This window comes from Empidonax traillii, unplaced genomic scaffold (assembly GCF_003031625.1).
Source record: "Empidonax traillii isolate 1590-97213 ecotype Southwest subspecies unplaced genomic scaffold, ASM303162v1 scaffold206:size1282135, whole genome shotgun sequence".
Lineage (NCBI taxonomy): Eukaryota > Metazoa > Chordata > Aves > Passeriformes > Tyrannidae > Empidonax > Empidonax traillii.
This window is the reverse complement of record NW_020955399.1, coordinates 780,008-800,822: the sequence shown is the minus strand read 5'-3', so window position 1 is coordinate 800,822 and position 20,815 is coordinate 780,008. Positions and strand designations below refer to the sequence as shown.

Below are 20,815 nucleotides of genomic sequence, written 5' to 3'. Positions count from 1 at the left end.
GCAGTAGAACTAATGCAAACCTCATTTTTGTGTATGTGTGTAAGTGTAATGGTAATACTCAATACTTCCCTCTACTGTAAGAGTCTGTGGTATTTCCTGTTTGAAAGGTATAAAATGTGTTATGATTTCTCACTTCTTTCTGGGAAGAAGAGACTATTTCTTAGGAGTCTGTTTCCGTTGTTACTCTTCAAAGTACGCTGTCAAATTAAGGATTGTGGTGTCATTGTGACATTGTGGAGTCACAAAATATTGATAGATCCAATGAGAAAAAGATGAATTGCGATCCCATTTAGGAAGCACAGACAGATGAAAGTGCTTTTGATTCTGATCGTTTATAAGGGTGTTTTCATAGATTAGATTACAGTTTTTGGATCTCTGCATTTCAGTTCAGTTAGGACTAAGTTCACAGTCTTTGTTATAGGAGAGTGTGGTACTAAATTCTGGTGTCAGAGGAGAGACAAGTTTTAAATATCGGGAATTACTTTTGCAGATTTTAATCTTTTTAATAACAGGAAAGAAATCGTTTTGACTATGAACAAGTCTGTAAGGGACTTCATGGATGTCATTCAAATCACTCTTCAAAGATGTAGATGATCAGTGATATGTAGGTGTGTTCTAATAAAGGGAAAAGGGTAGCACATAGTTATATTTTATTAGCATAAAAGTACAGATTAGATGAATATGTACAAGATTGTACATATGTACAGATTAGATGGATGCATTCCTATAAAAACAGTTGCCTTTCATTAAAAAAAAAAAGGCAAATATTTCAATATAGCTTACACAGTTACTGTCACTTAAAGGTGACAATAAATAAGATTGATAGATAAGATTCATAGCCTTTATCCATAGACATGAGAAGATGTGTAAGTCATAACAAATTTTAAAGTAGGACCGGTGAAGATGAACGAAATACAAAGATCAATTCCACAACACTTGTTTGGCAATCTTTCTTTTAAAAATGGGCCTGAGAGAGATCGTGTGTAATCAGTTATTACCCTGACTTTTGTCTCAGAGAAGTGAAACATAAAACTCTTTTGTCAAGAAGCAACTGCTGTCTCTCCTTACATTTCATGTAACTTTTTATTTACAGCTTTTCTTTTTGGGAAGGATATGGCTTTGATATAATCTAGAATGTGGTCATCAAAGTTCAGTGAGTTTCAGCAAGGGAAAGTGTGCTACCCTGTACTGCAGGCATGATTAGAGCAAGAAGAAAACACACTTTTCCTGTGTTTACAGGAATTGAAGTAGAATTTTCTAAGAATATTATGGTATGTACAGATCATAAAAGGTTGAGATAGACCCAGAAAAACCATTTTGTCACTGGTGCAACTGGACATTTATTTAATTCTTTTAATGCTTGCTTGGATTGGATCAGGATATTTGCCAGTCTGGTAATTGTTTGGACTGAGAATATGATGAGCTACTGCACAGCTCATCTTGATATGAACTGAAACTAAGTTTTTCTTATGGGGAAAAATGTGATTTTGGGCAGGAGAGAGAGTTTGGACTAAAGACAATTATGCTATTTTGTTAATTTTCTATTAAGAAAAACTAATAGAATGTGTTGCAGAGACAGAAACGGTAGGAGAAGTTGATGGGCAACTTAAAAATGAAGAGAAGCTTGCTGAAGAGTTGTTTGTGTAGGAATATAAAGGAACAGAAGGACAGAATAATTTTTGACGTGGCTTATGCAGTTTCATTTTAATCTCCTTTCTCTTTAAATGTAAAGGTAATCGAGACATCAGAGTAACGTGCTTTTTGAAATTCTATGCAACTTTTGTCTAAATAACAGGCATTATTTGCCACCTTCAGAACTACTGGATGAAAAAGGGAACTTGTGGGAAATGGCACAAATTAAGGGAAAGCTGCTGTTAAGGTGCTGCTACATGGCATATGCATTCACAAGGTTTTAAGACCAATGTGAACTTCTAAGAGTTGGGAAATTGCTATTAAAAAAAGACTGTGGAGAAGAAACTTCTTGTTAGTCTCATTCTTCCATCATGCTCTGGAGGTCAAGTTCTCACTCATGTTTCGATCCCTCTGGTGAGCACTAATGAATATTGATTGTTAGGGTTTATTTAGGGGAAGGGATAGTTCCTGTTGTTATTGTGGTTCATTTTATTTTATGCACTTCTGTTAATTTTTTTTTAAGAAAAAGGATAAGGAAACACTCCACCAAATTGTCTACACTGATAAAAACATGCAGGTGTTCTGGTTCAGCTAAAGACCTGAGAGGCCTGTAGTGATGGTGCTTCAAAAAGATAGAAAGAATTTTGTGTATGAAATTCCCTTAAAGTGAGGGTAATGTATTTTTGAAGGGTTGGAGATAAGTTCAGTTCTCTACCTTTACTCTTGTTTTGTTCTTTTCATGTTAAAGCTGTACTAAGAAGTGCATTTACAAGCAGAAATGCTGTGTTGTACGTGATAGAGTCCTGGAAACAGATACCTGCATCATTCAGGTTTTGTGCCTTGATGGTATTTTCCATTTATTTTTCACCTAGAACTAGAAGCAATACCTGCTGCATTGTGAAGGAATTGCATTGTATTTCCATTCTATTTCTACCATTGACTTAGTGCCTTTGCTTCTCCAAGGATTTCTGTGAGGTTTCTTGCATGCTTTTAAACATGAGTCCTTTATTCTTTGCCCTGTGGTAGCTTGTAAAGAAGACACAGGCAGTGACTGTCCAGAAGTAGGCTGCTTGTAGCATCTTATCCTGTGCCTCAGGCAACATAGTGCAGACAGACTCAGTCAAGATGGATGTGTGAACTCGTGTGGATATATTTCTGGGTTTTGTTCCTCCCTTTGAATATAATCTTTTTAGTGCTGAGCTAATTATGTAGTCTCAGTTTTACTGTTGAGTTAGAGTACCTGATCAACTTTCCAACTGTAAAACAGTTTGAAAATCAAATGTAGCTTACATGCAAGACCCAACAAAATTAGAAGTGTTAAGTACGTTTTGGCAGTTCACTTTTATTATGCCCAGTCCTCAAATGTACCAGCAGACAATCATCTGAATGTTAGTTATTTTTCACATGCTTATGTGATCACACAAAAAGTACATGCTAAAAAGAAGCAGATGGTGACAGATGGGGAAGGTTGAATAAGGTGGTTTTGGAAACCTAGAAAAATGCACTTCTGTAATAGTGTAAAAATAAAAATTCTTTGATCGCCAAGTTAGAATGAACAAAATGGAGTGCACCCCCTAGCCCCCCAAAAAAGCCCCCAAAACCAAACAAACCCACAAAAACTTTAAAAGAAATGGGACCTATGAGTACTCAGTATATATTTAGGAAAGAGTATGTTATACAGTGTTGTCTTGTCCAAGGGTAGTTTTTATCAGCCAGAGAGTTGGAAAGGTGGTGGTTGTATTCTTTTTTCTTTCTTTTAAAATGATCCATTCAACTCAATTGTGTTCCATACTCAAAGAATGGTGTCAAAAGGGTCATTCTTTATCATAATACATTGGTAGTGTTGCAGGTTGTGATATTTTTCTTCTGATGCCACAAAAAGATTTTAACTCTCTCATTATAATGGTACATAAATTATGGGTGTAATGAGGATATCTGTATGACTAGAGCTAATCTCTAACAGGGAGCATTACCTCTGAGTCATACAGGCAAATGTAAAGCTAAGCAAGTAGAGAAGGTATAATCACCAAAAGAAAAAGTTTCTTTTGTGTGAACCATCACATCCAAAGATTTACCCCACTATGAGAGCTGGAGATTTGCTTATTCATTTTCGTTTGTTTAGTGGAGTCTTAGCATTCATATCTATCAAGTTACATAAAAAAATGAACCATTCTTTAAAAAAAAAAATCTATTATGGATGTATTTTTCTCCATAAAATAAAAAGTATCTAATCTGATAAATATTAATTTCCAAGTCTTCTACCAACACTGATGCCATAATTTTTTTTGTTTTGTTTTGTATTTGAGTAGTGTTTGTCTTAAGCCTATGGTATGTTTCTTGGTGAGGCAAAATGTTTTGCTTTTGGTTGTTGACTTTTGCTTAAAACCAAAAAGCCACAACTTCTGATAACCTGTACTCATTTTCCTGGAAGTATAGTTAGTAGTTGCTCAGTGCCTGAACAGTGTAGTTACACTGATGTATTTTACTTAACTGATTTTCTTTTGGCTTTGAAAGGTTAGTTGAAGTTTACTTACTCTGTGTTTACTTTGATGCTTCATGCATAATCCGATTCTTAGCAGAGGCACAATAGAATTTGTTTTACCTGTGGAAATGTGGTTTAGTGCTGGCACTTGCTCTTGAACAGCTGTCTGCTGTATATTTGGCTACGTTTTATTTCTGGGTGAGGACCAGTGGAGGGGGGTGAGGAGGAATAGCATCTATGTCTGAAAATATTTTCCCTTTTGATTTATGGGAGATTCACAATGTGGAATTTTCTCTTTACACTAGAATTACAAGCAAAAAATTATTTTTTTATGTTGTAAGGAAATAAAAATGCAGGAAGTTTTATGTTGAAATGCTAGGATCTCATGAAAAGTCAAATGTGGGGTTTTTTCTGTTTGGTTATCACTTATGTTTTAGTGTTCTACCTCCTTTCATCATATGCTCCCGAGTCATCAAAAATGCTAGGGATTTGAATGTGAGCATTTTTGTCAGCTTGGTTTTGCTAGTGGGCCCCTGAGATGAACATGATGAAATGTGGACAAGGCAGGGTATCCAGAGCAGAACATCATAACCAAAAATAACCAGTATCAAGGTAAAAAGATGGGGAACATTTAGATAAAGAGTAGGAAAGCATGGCTTAGTTACACATAAAGCAGCATTGCCGCAACAAGAGATATATTAGCAGAAGAGTTAGACTTTCTCCTGAAGCCAGATAACTGATAATGTAACAAGAATTTGAATTTTCATGCTATCTGGTTAATCTCACCAGGCACAAAAACCAATTGTCCACATGCAGTATCAGACTTCTCAAGGGGAAAGATGTAACAAATATGCAAAAATAATAAAACAAACAAAAGACTAGAAAAGAGATTAGCTTGACACTGCCCATAAATAAACTTTTGTACTCAAACCAAAACTTTAAAGCACAGAGCAATTTTCTAATAAAGTGCACATGTTTTTTGTGAAACAAATAAGTGTGGCAATTCTTGGAAAGACTGTCTCAATGACATGCTTGAAGCCTTTTTCATTAATTTTCATTTAATCAATACAAACATTATTTCCATCTCAGCAAAAGCCTTTAGTTTTTCTGAGAGTAATGAAGCATAAACAAAAGCTGAACAAATGCTGTTTAACATCAGTAAATATTCAATATAATTTCAGGAAGAATGAGCAACCAGAAAAAAAAAATCACAGTATTATCATTATTTATTACTTCTTACACATCTTCCATCTTATGGCAGTGTATGTTTTAGAGACTACTGCTAATGCAGTGATAATTAATACAGATATGAACAAGTCTGCAGTTTTTCTTCTAGTGGTAGAGTGGGTAGAGAGTTATGAGAGATTTGTGCCATCTTTCTGTAGATTGAAATCATATTTTGCTTTTATTTTCTGCCTTCTATGAAAGGTGTCTTTTCAGGGGCTTTTTAAGATGATGTGGTTGTTTTCTTGGCTTTTTTCTATTATTTATTTTTCGCCAAAAAGCCAGCTCTTTGTTAGAATACTTTTTTTCATGTGCAACAGCTTAACTGCCTTTTTCTTTTTTTTTTTTTTTTAGATTTTGAAATCTACTGAAGTCTGTCTCTTGTGGGAGGTTAAATGCATTAATTAGTATTGCGTACTCTTTGTCCTAGGAGATTTTGTTCAATTCACATTTATATCAGCACGTGTTCTAACAAATTTTTAAAGAAATTTTTTGGCTATTTATTTTGTTAAGGTTACATAACAAAAAACTAGATAAGATGGGCAAAATCTCAAGTACAAAAATGCATTGGGAAGATAGTTTACATTAGGACCAGAAGTAAAACAGTACTGCAGACTAGATAGAAAGTGGAGAAAAACTACATGCAATAATTAGAGCAGTAGAAAATCTCAGGTGTCCGTTTCCAAGGATGTCTGTAACCTTGATGTTGTGTCTTTTCAGCTGTGTATAGTAAAACCAATGAGTATTCATTCAAGTGGGTGTTTTTACTATTGGCGCAGCAATACTTCCACTCTTCTTACCAAAATACGGTTATAGTAATTAAATTGTATAATACTTGGCAAACATACTCTTCTGTAGGATGGATTTTCATACATCTGGATAAAAGTCTGTATCTATAAAGAAGTGTGTATTACCTTTGTTCACTAGTGTTAGATTATAAACTTTCTTATTGTTGTGGTTGTTACCACAATTGATAGAAAGTTCTTGGAAATAACACTTTTTAACTTTTGTTGAATAATATGTGGGTGAATTTTTTTTTAACAGACCAACAACTGTAGATATAAAAATGTGTGAAAGGTTACCAGGAATGCTTAAGGAACATACACTCCACCTTAACTGTAAGGTTAATTGAAAACAGGGTATTTTTCCCCTTAAATTAACAGTACATTGGTGTGTCCAAGTTCTCAGTTTTCTTTCACAAAATAGGTGTGCAGACAGTTTGTTTAGATGTTTAAATATTTTTCCATCTGTTCTGTCAAAATTATTGATTGAGCAACAAGCTACTTGTAATGTCCTATCTGAAGGTCTATATCTAATGGATTAAGGGAAACCATAATTATGTCAAAAATGTAATTGCTTTTCCATTAAGTTACCTTGGTTATCCAGCACAAAGTATGAGTCCAGTATTTTGATATTCTTCTTTTAAAGGTAAACCCCAATGCTGACAATGCTTTGTAGAGGATTGACAGTGAATTTTACATTGAGCCTTTCATGCTCAAGGTTACTGCTAAATTTGTCTGTGTTTGCAGAGTCCAGAAGTTACAGCAGCTACCTACCCTTTAAAGGTCTGTGGGAAATACAGTTCTTGATTGTGTGAATTTCTGCTGTGCAACCAAAGGTCTTCTAGAGGATGCTCATCAGGGATGTTGTGTTTCAAGAAAATGCGATAAAGGCAGGATTAAGTGATTTTCTGCATTCACCTCAGTTTATGTCTGAATATATTCAGTGTTCTGTGATTAGTGAAGTATTGGAGAATCCTAGATCCACTGAAGGTGAGGGGAAGTATATGATTAAGATGCTCACAGAGTATTTTAACTTCACCTGTTACACTGCTGGCTCGCCTCCTGAAGAAAGTCTCTTCACAGAAACTTGTAAAAGCATTGCCTGTGCATGTACCAGCTTCTCTTTGGCATTGAGTCGTCTGCTTCCTAAGTCTCTGCCCCAAGCCCTTGTAAACAGGAGTTTGCAGGTGTATCTCAAGCTGTTGCCTCCAGCTCTAGCTACTGAAGCAATAAAGATAATAAAAGATACCTTTTTACTGTTATCACCATAAAATTAAATGGACATCAAATTCTGGACTGTACATTCGGCTCTTAAAGGAGTGACATGTGTAAAGCCAAGAATACCTGGAGATGTATTGACTAATAAACCTAAAGATTAAAATCTACAACAACTGTTGAAGTAGAGGAGGAGGTCTTTTCAGTGGATTTTAGTTTTGGGAAAGAGAAAACTTCCAATGGTACTACAACTTTTTATTCAAGTCTGAGACAGTGGACTTTTCAGCAGGGGGAGTAATATTATAATGTTAGAAGACTGCCCTTTTTTGGGGGGAGGGTCAATAAATGTAAATACAAGAGTATTTTTCTTTACTGATCTGTAATTACTTGTCAGCAAAATGAATTATTCTGTATGAGGGAAAACCACAATTGAATACCATGATCTTAGCAGCCCTGCAGTGTGTTTGTGTTGTCTTAGTCATCACGAAGGAAAACTTAGGTCTGTGAACTGAATTTTTTTGTTCTGTATGTAGGGCTTTGCAGTCTTTACTCTGCGTACAAAGCACTCTATCCCGTTGTATACCTGGTCATTGCCAGCAGTACTCTCCAGAAATCCCAAAGAGTGCAGAGATAGTGGAGTCACTAGAGAATACTTTGTTTTCCCTTGTTACAGTTGGCTATTCCTGCTATCTCAGTAAATTTAAGAAACAGTTGAGTTGCCTTTTAACCGCAATACAAATGAAAATTTTAAGGTAAATAAATAGCTCTCCATTAGCTAAAACTGTAATGATGTCCAGTGCTGCTAAAATATCCACAAAAGCGCTACAGTACCTGCAGATGCCTGATGTTTCTTCTTATTAGAAAGTATGTATGTTACTTAACCTTTTGCATATTTATATAACACTGGCGAATAAAAACTTCATTGGCACCTGAGCAGCTGTTTTTAAAAGCATCTGTATAAACCCAGACTGTCTTCATACTGCAGGTGTAGGTGTTAAGTTTTAGAGGAGCAACGATGACTGTAAAAACTGTGGTAGTTTCAGTGCAGCTATGAGTGTATGACCACACTGGAACCTTGTTATACTGTTGGTGTGCTTTAGAGAAATGCTTGTTGGGAAGGGAAGCAGGGCCTTAATCTTCCCATTGAGTGAACACAGCTGTTACAGCTGTCTGTGTGTGCAGGAATACCTGTTAGAGTCAGTGTAACTTCTGTGGTGTAATTTTGGGTTCATAGAGTCATAGAATCAGCTGGGTTGGAAAGGACCTCTGAGATCGTCAAGTCCAACCCTTGATCCACTTACCAGTTGACAAGCATTTCTTTCTGCAGCAGTGCCGTATCTGATGCTGCCTGTCCTGGTGTTCTCACTTGTGCTGCTGGAACTGTTCACATGGCAATTGAGTGGCTTAGATCAGAGGACTTGATCCAGGTGAAAAATAGTCCAAGGCGAAGTTTTTTCCCCCATTTTTTCTACTCTCTTATGTAGTATGTTGCATTACCTTTTGGCAAGGTAATGGAAACCGTGGTGAAAGAACAGAAACAAGAGCCTGAATTAGGCTGGTACTGCCTCTGAAAGAACCAGTTGTGGAACTAGAGCCCTGAAAACAAATTGAGTAAGATTCCCTTAATTAATAAAAGTGATGATAATTTTTTGAGTTTTGTTTCCCATGATCTGTGGGATCATCCAGAATTGCAGTCAGTCCACCTTCTGCTTTACTCAGTGCTGGCAAGTCACTTGGGTACTGTGATGATGTGAGGGATGAATGACTATAAAGGCTGTCCACACACTGTCACATCATGCTGGAGCTCTTGTCTTCTAAGACCTCATCTAGATCTTGACAGGTGGCTTGGGATTCTGGCAGGCAGTGTGTGTGAAGCAGGTGAAGGAAGGGAAGTTATATATCTGAATGATCTGACTATTTAAACAAATTTTGTGGAAGAGAGCATGTAACTTCATCTTTGCTTTATGAAAACGCACCTGACTTGAGTACATGCTCAGTGTTGGTGCTCTTTCTGAGCTCAGGAGTTCTGTGTTGTACTCCTGGAGAATATCAGTACATTGCTTTACAACAGATACCAGAGTGGTTGAACTTGTGCCCTCTACAATGGTTTTGGTGGGGCTGCTGCCTTTGCTGCTGTGACCTTGAAGGAACTGTGTTGTTAGGACAGTGCATTTGCTTAAATATAGACCTGTGGGTCCTTACGGCAAAGAACAAGAATTGTATGATTGTACACTACTAAGGGCAGTGTACAAAGTCCAAGAGATCAAACTTTCCACAGGGTCTATGTCTGGCCGGGTGCTTAGGCTGGTACCCCACATATACAAGAATATCCCACAAATACTGGAAAGACAGCAATGTTAGTCCTCACAACCAAAGGAGGTGTTTCTAAAAGTAAATATCCAGTTCACAGCAGGCAAAAGATTGAACTATTCCTAGGTACAAATCCCACAGCTGTGTGTCATGTTCATTTTAGGACTGAGTTGAAGTTTTCTTGACCTATGTTCAGTGTAATTAAAAACAAATCCCTCAAATCCAAGAACTGTTTGGAAAGGATTCTGTAATGCTAGGGCAGTGTGTATAGACACTTTCTCATGCCTGCCCTAATTGCATAGATTTGGTTGTAGGAGCTGCTGGACTCCAGCATTTCACTTCCATTGACTGGTCACAGTCTACAAATCCTGATGTTTCTTAACACCATGAGGACTACAAATGACTTGAAGGAAATAATAGTGCATCTTCACTGTGAACGCATTATGCACAATATTAAATTATATTAAAATAACTTGAGATGCATTTTGCTTTATTTACACTATTTTCAGGCTGTTTTCCTTTTGCCTAAATAAAACCCTTTTGATGCTCTTGCTTGTCTGGCTGGCTGTAAACCAGGTATTTAAACAAAAATAAAGAGTTGCCAGTTTTGCCAGCTGGGGATGAGAACCCGGCTGGTGATATGCGGGTTTGGGAGGCAGTTAATCCAGCTTTTATGCTTTTTTATGATTTTATGTAAAAAGAGGTTAAAAATCACATTTGGCTCTTTCTTTGTACCACTGCTTTGTTGCTGTTGTGGGAATGCAGCAAAAGGTTGTTCATACTTTTTATTATTATTAGGTAAAGTCCTGCATAAATTACGTAAAGGCACAAATACAATTGGCTTTAGCTATTGTCCATGTGACTTGCCTTGTTCAGAGAACGATATGTTTTATTTTCCCGTTGCCTTCTTTTATAAATCACAAATGTAAACCACACCTCAACTTACTTGTAAAAAGAATCTACCAGTATCTCTTAATCTTATATATTTTGCTAGCTTCAAATGAAAAGAGTAGCTAACTTTGCAGATAAGAGAAACAGTAATAGTACTAATAGATATAGTAGAAAAATACATAATGCTTTTATTCTGTGGTAGAAGAAACGGTGATTTAAAGACAAGCATCACAGATTTTATATACAGCTTTTCAGCAAATAGCTTGCAATATGCTCAAACTCATAAAACATTTAATTAATTTTAAAATGTGGGAGTTATTTTAGTTAGTTTTGTCATATGTACTTATTCCGATAATTTGTTGAATTTTACACTTCCCAAAATTTCACCCTCTCTTTGGAAATATCAGTGATGTAACAAGTCTGTTTGTTTTGGCACAGTTGTAAATAGTATGTGTTAATGTGTTAATATTTATGATTTTTAAATCTTATATACACAAGAGGGATTTTTAATATACTTCTTTTCATTGTGTTTCTGCTACTAATCCTTAGGGACAGTGAAAACTAGGAGTATGAATGCATTAATTACTGTGGGATATCCAAAATTGCCATACTGGATCAGACTGCGTGTTGTTTCTGCTAATAGCATGCACCAGATACTTCAGAGCAGGCTTGGATTTACTCTGGGAGAAAAAAGAGAGGCAAATAAATGAGCTCAACACCCCTCATTAGGGCTGGCTAGGGTAATGCGTGTGTCCTGTGGGTGGCCGTGGCCACTTGGTGTCCCCAGGTTGGTGAGGACTGTCTCTGCTCTTGCTTCAGAGGAAATTGTTACACATTTTAGACAATCACAAGATAATGTACTCGTGGATAAAAGTTATTTCTGATCTTTTAGGTGTTGCTGTATTCGATAAAGCCTGAAGGCTTTACATGTCACCAGATTTTTACTACCTTGTATCTAAAGGGCTGTTCCTGTATGCTTACTGTTTGAATCTAGATGAGCTCTGTGATGGTGATTGCATGTGTCTGTGTGTTGTAAAAAGTATTTTGTTTTCTGTGAGTTAGTTTGTTGTTGGTTGGGGTTCCTTTAAAATCAGTCACATGGTGCTGCCTTTCAGAATCTGCCTTCCAGTGATACAGTAACAATTCTATATAAAGAACTATTTAATTCGTTATAAATATAGTTCTGCTGTATTAGTTGCATTTCTTTGAGCTTTCTACCTGTTTATTATTTAAGTCTAATGTCTTGTTTTAAGGTTTTTTAATAGATCTTTCAGAAAGAAATATTGGCAACTTGACACATACAGTCACAGTGCCTTCTGTTTTAATGTTTATTAACTTCTAACTGTTTCATCTTTTTTTGAATGAAGGGGCATGATCTACTAGAAATTCACAGAAATTGGAATTATATATTCAGTAGCCTTCATTTTCCTTATTGCTTATGGTTTTGTTATGTGTGTATGCTGCTCTTATGTTGTCTCCATTTCTGCAGTTTAATATGAAGGTGTATTAAGGTCAAGACACACTGCTTAGATTCCTTATTCCAGTTCTCTGGGGCTGCTGGCAGAAGGGTTGCTTTTAGGTGCACGACATTGGAGGCATTATGTTAAAAAATGATATCAACTTTATCACATTTCCATGCTTATATCTTGCAAGCATAGTATCATAGTAAACATAGTATGGTATAAACATTGTATTTTTTTGCGCTGTTGCAGTTCAGCTGTTATGACTATTTAATGGAATGCAATGGAACTGTCAGGAGAAAGGCACTGAGGACTTTTAATATAAACAAAGATCATAAAGGAACTAAACTTGTCTCAGTGAGATTAAGGTGGTACTAAATTGTAGGCTTTGGACAGGTAGGGTAAGAAAGAGCAAGTGACTGAGCAAAGAGGTGCTTCACCTCATCTAACTGAGGCATTAGTACTTATAGGTAGTGTCTCTTTCTAAAGCTATGTGTAAATGAGATGGTAGAGGACATAGGAAAGGGGAAAATGCAGTCAAAATAATTGTGAGCAAGTAATTCTCAATTTTTTAGTTTGGTTTTAGCAGTGCAGTCAGTGGTATGCCTGGAATTTCCGTGAGCTCAGGTGTGTGAGTCAGTGCTGCAGTTGCAAGTATTGAGTCAGGTTCTGGGAGTCCTTGTAGCACACTGTGAAAATAAAGCCTCAGAAACCCATTCATATTCAGAGTTGCATTAAACAGACTGAAATGATTGTGTTTGAAATGTATGTCTTACAGATGCTTTTGGTTTCTGTCTCAGGTATTAGAAGATAATGACTATGGTCGTGCAGTGGACTGGTGGGGATTAGGAGTTGTCATGTATGAAATGATGTGTGGAAGATTACCGTTCTACAACCAAGATCACGAGAAACTATTTGAACTGATACTAATGGAGGACATAAAATTTCCTCGAACTCTATCTGCAGATGCAAAATCATTATTATCAGGCCTACTGATAAAGGATCCAAATAAGCGGTGAGTGAAATTAATTAGATATACAGGCATAATAAACACTCTAATTGTACTGGGTAATGTAAAAGTAGGCCAGTGGTGCCTGGTTTTTCTGATTGAAGGATCTGTCAATCACAGGCAAGGGCCATATGAAGCCATACAGTCTCAGATTTCCACTGTTTCAGTGCAGCAATCATTTACAAAACACAGGAGAAGCTTTTTTAATAATTCACAGCAAATACAGGGGTCTTTTTAGGTTTAGAGTGTACCAGAACAAAGTGAAAGCTCTCAATCGTTTTTTCCAGTAGGACTTAACCCTGAGTTGACTGTAGTGTCTCGTGGGGACTACAGCACTTGTTCTTTCCATCATGGCAGGAGACATGTATAGACAGCCACAGCTATGTTTTATTAGGGCACATAAATAAATTACATGTTAGATCATGTAAACTCGTAACTGATTAAAGAATACAGCTTCTGAGTGAAATTTAAATAGAGTGGTTTGAAAGCAAGTATCACCCAGCTGCTGTCTGTGCCCTTTTGTGATAGGCTTTTCCCTCTGGGATTGTTGCGTAGGAGAGCCATTTTACCAGTGGCTCCAGCACTGGACCAGCAGTGTCCAGTCCTCTGTGGTTCTAAAACAAACCTCTGACTTTGTAAATCAGTGGGATTTGTTTGTAGGTACCTTTTTTCCCCAGTATCTGTCATTCTTGTGAGTCTCTTGGCATGTTTTAGGGCTGCAGACGTTGTCTTGTCTCTCTTTTCTAGTCCTCGTTCACCCTCTGTTTTTTCTCGAGAAGTTTTCAGTAGTGAGCATTGCCTGCAGGTGCTCCAGGCAGGACTGGTTGTCATGTCTTTTCAAGGGATTTGTCTGGATGCAGCCAAGTGCAACAGCCAGGACAGCACCAAGTGGTCAGCTTGTCTGCTCTAACTGAATTTGCTGTATGCAGCACAAACCAACCAGACAAATACATGGAGAGTAGAGTAAAACTGTGTTTCTGGAGCAACTCCTAATGCATTTTAACCTCCAAACAATCTGCCCCACCAAATACATTAACTTTTAGAACTGAAAAGATGCTTCCTTGTGATTAATCTTTGCAAACAGGAGTGTTTATTACAGACTTACATTTACAAGCTTGCTTATATTCAAGTTCTTGTGCTGGCTAATGCTAAATAGGGTGGGAGCACAGAGTAAGAGCAACTCAGCTTTTTTTGTGAGCAGCTAGAAAGGAAGATACTAAGAGAAGTCTGGAGACCGCAGGCTAAATGCCATGCTTTGCCAAGATGTAGAGAATTTTACAATGAGTAGTTGAGAAACAAGGAGGAATACAGCTTGGAAATTAGAATAACTTTACACTCAGTTATTGCAAGACTGACATAGTAGTCCAGAATATTTTAGTAATTTGGCAGCAGGGTAATACCAATACAGATGTTTTTTCTTGGTTGTGGAAATCATTCCTCCTTACCGTAAATGCTTTAGAGGGGAATTTATCTTACTTAAACGGTTCTTTTAAAATTTGTCATTATAACTTTAGCGGTTCCTTTTAACGAAACACAAACTGTGCATGTCACTCTTCTTGTCAATATTTAACACTATGGTTTGCTTGTTCAGTTAAGATTAGCTTTTTTTTCTTTGCTGCAGCTTCCTTCTGTTAGGGCAGTAGGATAGCCAGCCTCAAGGAGAAGTTAGATGAGAGCTGAGAATCCTGAAAGTCGACTTCTGCTGTTGAAAAGGGCAGAGGGTCCTATGATTGTTTGTGTGGTTCTTTCTTCACCCATAGTAGCAGCTCAAGGAAGCTCATTAAACTCGTTCAGTCAAATTGGACTTGCTAATGCAACAAAAAATGGCCAGTTCTCCTCTTCCCTCTCTCTCTCGCTCCTCTCTCTCTCCTCTCTCTTTGTGGGCTTATTTCCAGGTTAGCGAGCTGACTCTGCTCAGAGTCATCAAGTGGGATTGATGCTATAGATGCAAGTGAGAGAGGAGAGGTATAGGCAGGGGTGGGACCCTCCTCTTTTGGCAGCAGTGGCCACTTCTGTAGCTCAAATCGCCTTGGGCAAGTTCACCCAAAGTAGGTGAAATTAACTTCCTAGGATGATTTAACAGACAGAGTCTGGCTTTGGCAAGCTACAGGCCACAGTGAATAGTGTGGTTATTTACAATGGCCTTTAAATAACCTTCTCAGCAGGCCTACAATTTATTAATTTATACTAATTGACTCAGATTGAGACTATTTTATGGTAATTGGTTAATTGTTACAGCACCCAGATGCAACAGCAGCGAACACTGTACAAAAATGATGTGCGAGTCATTACTGATTCAGTGCCTGGCACCTCCTTGGCAAAATTTTGTTTCAGCATTATTGGGTTGGTTTGGGTTTTTAATAGTGCCAGAATGTTAGTTGTTTTTTTTCAAGCAAACTAAACTTAAGTATGTTTTTAAAATTAATGAATTACTAAAAAAGCTCATCATGGACTGTAGCAAACACTGTAGTTGGAATGCTCTAATAGAATACACCGTGGCATGGATACTTCTGCTATCACGTTTTCTCTAGAGATCATTGGAATTCATATTAAACAGGTGAAAATTACATATTAAGTGGGTGAAAATTGTTCCCAGGTAATAAAAAATAAATGGTTGCTTTTCCAACCATAACAATAACTTGATCTCACTATAACAATAATGCTTGTTTAATATGTGTTTTTTTCCCTCACACTGTTTAGACTCGGTGGAGGCCCAGATGATGCAAAAGAAATCATGCGCCATAGTTTCTTTGCTGGAGTAAACTGGCAAGATGTATATGATAAAAAGGTATGTCACTATGATATTTATATGATATTGAATAATCTGGCTTCTGCAAGGTTGTTTCAACTGATAGTCATAGGACTGCTGTTCTCTGGAGTTAGTAATTTTTTTCTTTGCAACTTTCTTGTGTTACTACAAATGAATAAATCATTCTGAACAAGAAGTGCTTACTTAATCTTTGGGCTTTCAGTAATAATTTGTCAGTTCACCAGAAATAAATTTTGCAAACCAACCTAAACTCAGCAAAGATTTTTCTTCTATTATGTAAATGTCCAGATTTTTTCCTTTCCCTTTTTCTTCCTGGGCCTTCAAGAGAAAAGTAGGTGTATGACTCATGATATTGTGAAAAATGTAATATAAGTTTATCCTGAATTGTATTTCTATTTCTACCCTTTATTAAAAAGAGAGATTAAGTGATTGGAAGTGATAGCAAAAATCTACTTTCTAATTGTTTGTATATAAATGGAAACCTTTTTGAAACTTATTTTGTAAAAGATATCTAAGAAAATTAAAATAGTGTTACAACACAGAGCTAAAACAGCTTGTCGAGAAAAAAGTGAATGCTGGGAATTCAATTGAAGCAGTTTTCTCTAAACCCAGTCCTGTTCCTGTAATGATCAACACTTTGGGAACAATTTTAGAAAATGAATTTATCTTAGTAGTGAAACTCAGTTCCACTGAAGTTGTTTTATATACAGAAACTGATTTTATCTTAGTATTTCTGTAAGAATTTACTTGTTGCTATAAACCCCTTCTATTTTGATAAAGACTTCTCTTTTTTTCCCCACTCTGTTTTATGTTGCCAGTTGAGCTGTGTAATTTTAAAAGATAGTTTTTTCCTACTTTCTTTACTTTGTTCAAATAAAGGGAAAATGGAAGACATACGACTGAGCAGAATATGTTTATGCTACAATGTCAGTGATACAAACTGTTTTTTCAGTTGTTGTTGAACTGGAATTTTAAAATGTGTGGTTGTTGGTGTGGTACTTCTCTGACAAATTGAATTGAAATAGAAGCCTGTATATGATGATACAAAATATGATACTCTGAAGTTACTTGATACAAGTGTGATTTTTCCCTGGCAGTATCACAAGGTTTCAGGAAACTTTACACTAAATAATCATAGCAAGTATAATAATCAGGTTACTTTACGAGCTCAGCCACTAGCTGGTTATGTAAGGACACTGTAGAGAAGCATACAATCTAAAAATACAAGTTGAGGACCTTTCTAGAGTAAAAAAAATCCCAATCAATTGGATTGCAGTGTTCTAGGAGTGGGTGAGAGGAAAAAAAAAGCTGTTACATTATTCTTGCTGTCTTGAAGAAGATTTCCTAATTATCTTGCATTAGAAATAGAGCTTTCAAGTCTACACTGTGTTCAGCATCATACTTAGTTAAGAATATATAGATACTCTTAATTATGTGTGCTTTGATCCTCTCCAAATGAACATGGCAAATGTCTTTCAGCCAAGATCTTTTTCTAAGCTTTTAAAATAAAAGGAGGCATTTTGCAGAGTAATATATATATATATATATATAAATGCTGGCACTTTGCTGTTATGCTCATGGAAGTGGATATGGCTTATTGGGTTATTATAACTGGAGAAATTGTAGTCCATCTTTGTTTGTTCTGGCCACTGTTGCTTTGAGAAACCAAATTTGCTAGTAAAAAAAAAAATTTGAATTTCCTCAGTTGAACAGTCAACTTCAAGGATCATAAGAATTGCTTTTGTGCAGTATTGGCACACAGTGTGTTCTTTATGGAAAAATAGCTCATGTAAATGAGTTCTGACAGTATGTTTTTCTGTTTAATTAAAAAATAATTTTGTTCATATATGTTCCTTACAAAGCCATTTGTCTGGCTGGTTAAAATATCCAGTTGTTCCATCTGCACTCACAGTCTTACAAGTTCTGAAGTACAGAGAGTGTAAGACTGTGCTCTGAAATATAAACCACAAACATCATAACACTGTTAATGAACTTTCATTGAGTATGCTTATTGGAATGCTTATATGAATATTATTGAGGTATTTTGGTATTCTAAAATAACTCAGAGCATTAAACAAATTGATTTTCAAACAGGTTTATTCTATGCTTGCTTCTGTTTCTGTTTACTGTTAGTAGTCTTCAACAGTAGGGTCACTTGATGAAATTGATGGTGGATATAATTATTTGCGTAGTAAAAATATTTCAGAGTAATTTTGCCTGCATTTTATGCACCATGACACTGTTATTTTCTGGCTGCGTTTCAGGAGTGGTTTTCTGTTAGCAATGAAAGAACGAAAGTTCCCTTTCAGAGTAATGGAAACCAAGAAAATCATGGTTATTCCAAGTAGTTGTGATGGTTTGTACATGTTCGCACTGTGCTTGTGGGCCTCTCATTTTACCATTTTTACAGCTATTAAATGCATCTCTTAGGTATTCACTAGGTTGTCACTTTACTGGTGTGGTTAAAGCCAGAATTATATATCTATAAAGTATTTAATGTATTTCATGTGACAGTAGCTCTATTGGGTCAAATGGATCCAAATGGTCAAATGGAATTATTAGCTTTCTGATACTGCTAACTAGTTAACCTAATTTTGGTACTACACAATGATATATATACATACTACACTGTATGGCACACTGGAGCAGAGAAAGGTCGTTGCCTTTAAATGAAAAATGTATAATAGTTAGCATTTGTGATCTGATGTATTTATTTTTGGCAGTAAAACCATGAGGGCATATGAAAGAGAGCAGCCTGTGCCAGGTTCTTCCTGTGATCATCTCAGCCCTGATGAGTTTTTATCTCTGTGCCTGTGTATGAGAAATTGAATAGTTTGGCAAACTCTGAAGACTTCAAAAGCCCATATACTTCTAAATAAAATATTTGTTTTATTCTTAGCTGGAATCAGGAAGCTTTTTGAAATGTCTCTGTTTCTCATTTAAGAATTGTATTAGCGTATTTTTATTTGGGTTGCAGAAATATTCTTAAGTTGTCAGATGTTCTGTTTAGGGTCTTTCACTGAACAAAAACCACATGGGCACTAATTAAAAGGTAGAAATTTGGGTATGTCTTCAGGCTTGAAGCAGTCAGCCTCATGGCAAAGGACATCCAGACCTTTTAGCAAGGCCTGTTTTTATTCCCGCATATAATATAGATGAAAGAGGAAAGAAACCATATGGAAATTTGGGCTGATATATATATATATGTATATGTATATGTATATATATATATATGTATATGTATATTCTTCTGATTTGTGGTAATACCTCTGATTGTTCCTGAAGCAAATTAGGGAGTGCTAACAAATTAATTTGTTAGTCCTGGGAAGGGAGTAGGGACAAGTGGCAGTAACGGTGAAGGCTGGGATGCCTGACTTTGCTGCAGGCGCAGTGCTTGTGGAGGCACCTGGCTCAGCATGGAGGCACTGACTTTCAGCATGAAGTCTGACAGCTGCAAGAAGCTGTTCCTTATCCTTCAGCTGTGACTACCTTTGTTTTCCTCAAGACACAAAACCAGCAGATGATGAAATCCCGTGATTGAAGCCCTGGGTTCAGGCCTGGCAAAATCTGCAACATAACTGTGATCTTAAATGCACATTTAAATACTTCTGTGTATCAGATTTTGAAGGGAAAGGGCAGGAGGGAAATCGGAAAATACCAACATTTGGGTTTACGCCATTGCTATTTGAATCATAGTATTTTTGTACAATTATCTGCACTGCAACAAAACCTGCAGAAATTAGCCTTGTTAGTTGCTTTTTTGTTGTTGCCAGGCGAAGTAGTAAAAAGATCAGAAAACTGCTACCCAGTCTGATCTTTTGATTGTGTTTCCACTGATACTTTAAACTGTATGGGCAGACCTGGAAGTTGATTGACCCTTCCACCAGCTGCTTAAATTTACAGGGAGGAAAAATACACATAAGACTGTCTCATTGTTAAACTTACATTGCTGTAGTCCTGCGGGTTTGTGCTCTCTACCTGTCCATGATAACAGCATTGTTTCACTTGGAAAACAGTTTATCCATGAGTGAACCTCCCTGCTGAAGCCTGTTTTCCTGTGGATTTGGGTGGTGTCTCCTTTCACCATTGAAATCCCAGCTCTTCCTCCACCACCTGCCTAGGACCACCATATGCAGGGTCCATGGGGTATTCCCAGCTCCTGGCTGTGCTCTGGCAGCTGGCTGGGCAGCAGGCTGCCTGCTTCGGGACCAGGTATGGGGATGAACCAGTCCCTACAGGAATGCTTAGGGATTGGCTTGAAGCTCAACTCAAATTACTGTCTTTTCTCCAACTGGAAGCTCTAGTTTGAGTGGGATGGACAGGTATTTCTCTCTTCTACTCAGCACAATTCAGCTGCAGTCTGCTGGTGGATGAGGTTCTTATGGTAGTAGTATTTTTCAGTTCATTGAAAGGAAAATTCTCTTTAAATTAAGAGGAGAGAGAAGACCAGATTGATGTTCTTACTCCTCATACTTTTCACTGGACAGATCGAGAGGATCAGAGGTACTTTGAAGTAGCTTCAGCCACTTACTATAGAATACCAAGACAAATGATTCGTGGTAAATTATTGTTGGGCAAATTTTCTCTCATAATGAAATATCTGTGTAGTTGTTCAGTAAGTGTGAGAAGGTTCAAGGTGTAGAATCAAGCCTGTCTGTTCATCTCAGTGTACCTGTAATAGTCAGGTACTGTGTCTGCACCTTTCCCTCCCCTGAGAGATGGGTGACAACTTTCCCAGGACTTGAATTGTGGAAAAACTGTGGTGTTTTTCACACGCTGCTCTCAATGGATGCCAAATGGAAATGCCACTCACTTAGAGAAAATGAAGACACTAAGAATTTGATATTGCTTTTGCTGTCATTTCTAACATCAAGCCTTGGAAATGGCCAGGGCAGATTCAGCTTGACAGATGGATATGAAATTGGATTTTTGTCTTGAACATCAACTCTTAAAGTCACTTAACTCACACTGAGTTTAGACTTTTATTTCTTTATTTGTACAGACACACACATATCTATGCATATGTGTGTGTGTAATGCA

General features: G+C 36.9%; 1 protein-coding gene across 2 annotated transcripts in view; it reads left to right on the top strand.

Annotated features, from left to right (window-relative positions):
• AKT3 (AKT serine/threonine kinase 3) overlaps nucleotides 1-20,815 on the top strand; it is a 145,811-nt gene that overhangs the window by 113,648 nt on the left and 11,348 nt on the right. For both annotated transcript variants that reach the window (XM_027887313.1, XM_027887312.1), the window contains exons 11-12: nucleotides 12,797-13,011; nucleotides 15,706-15,793. In XM_027887313.1, coding sequence (XP_027743114.1) covers nucleotides 12,797-13,011; nucleotides 15,706-15,793 — 303 coding nt within the window. The remainder of the gene's footprint in view (nucleotides 1-12,796; nucleotides 13,012-15,705; nucleotides 15,794-20,815) is intronic.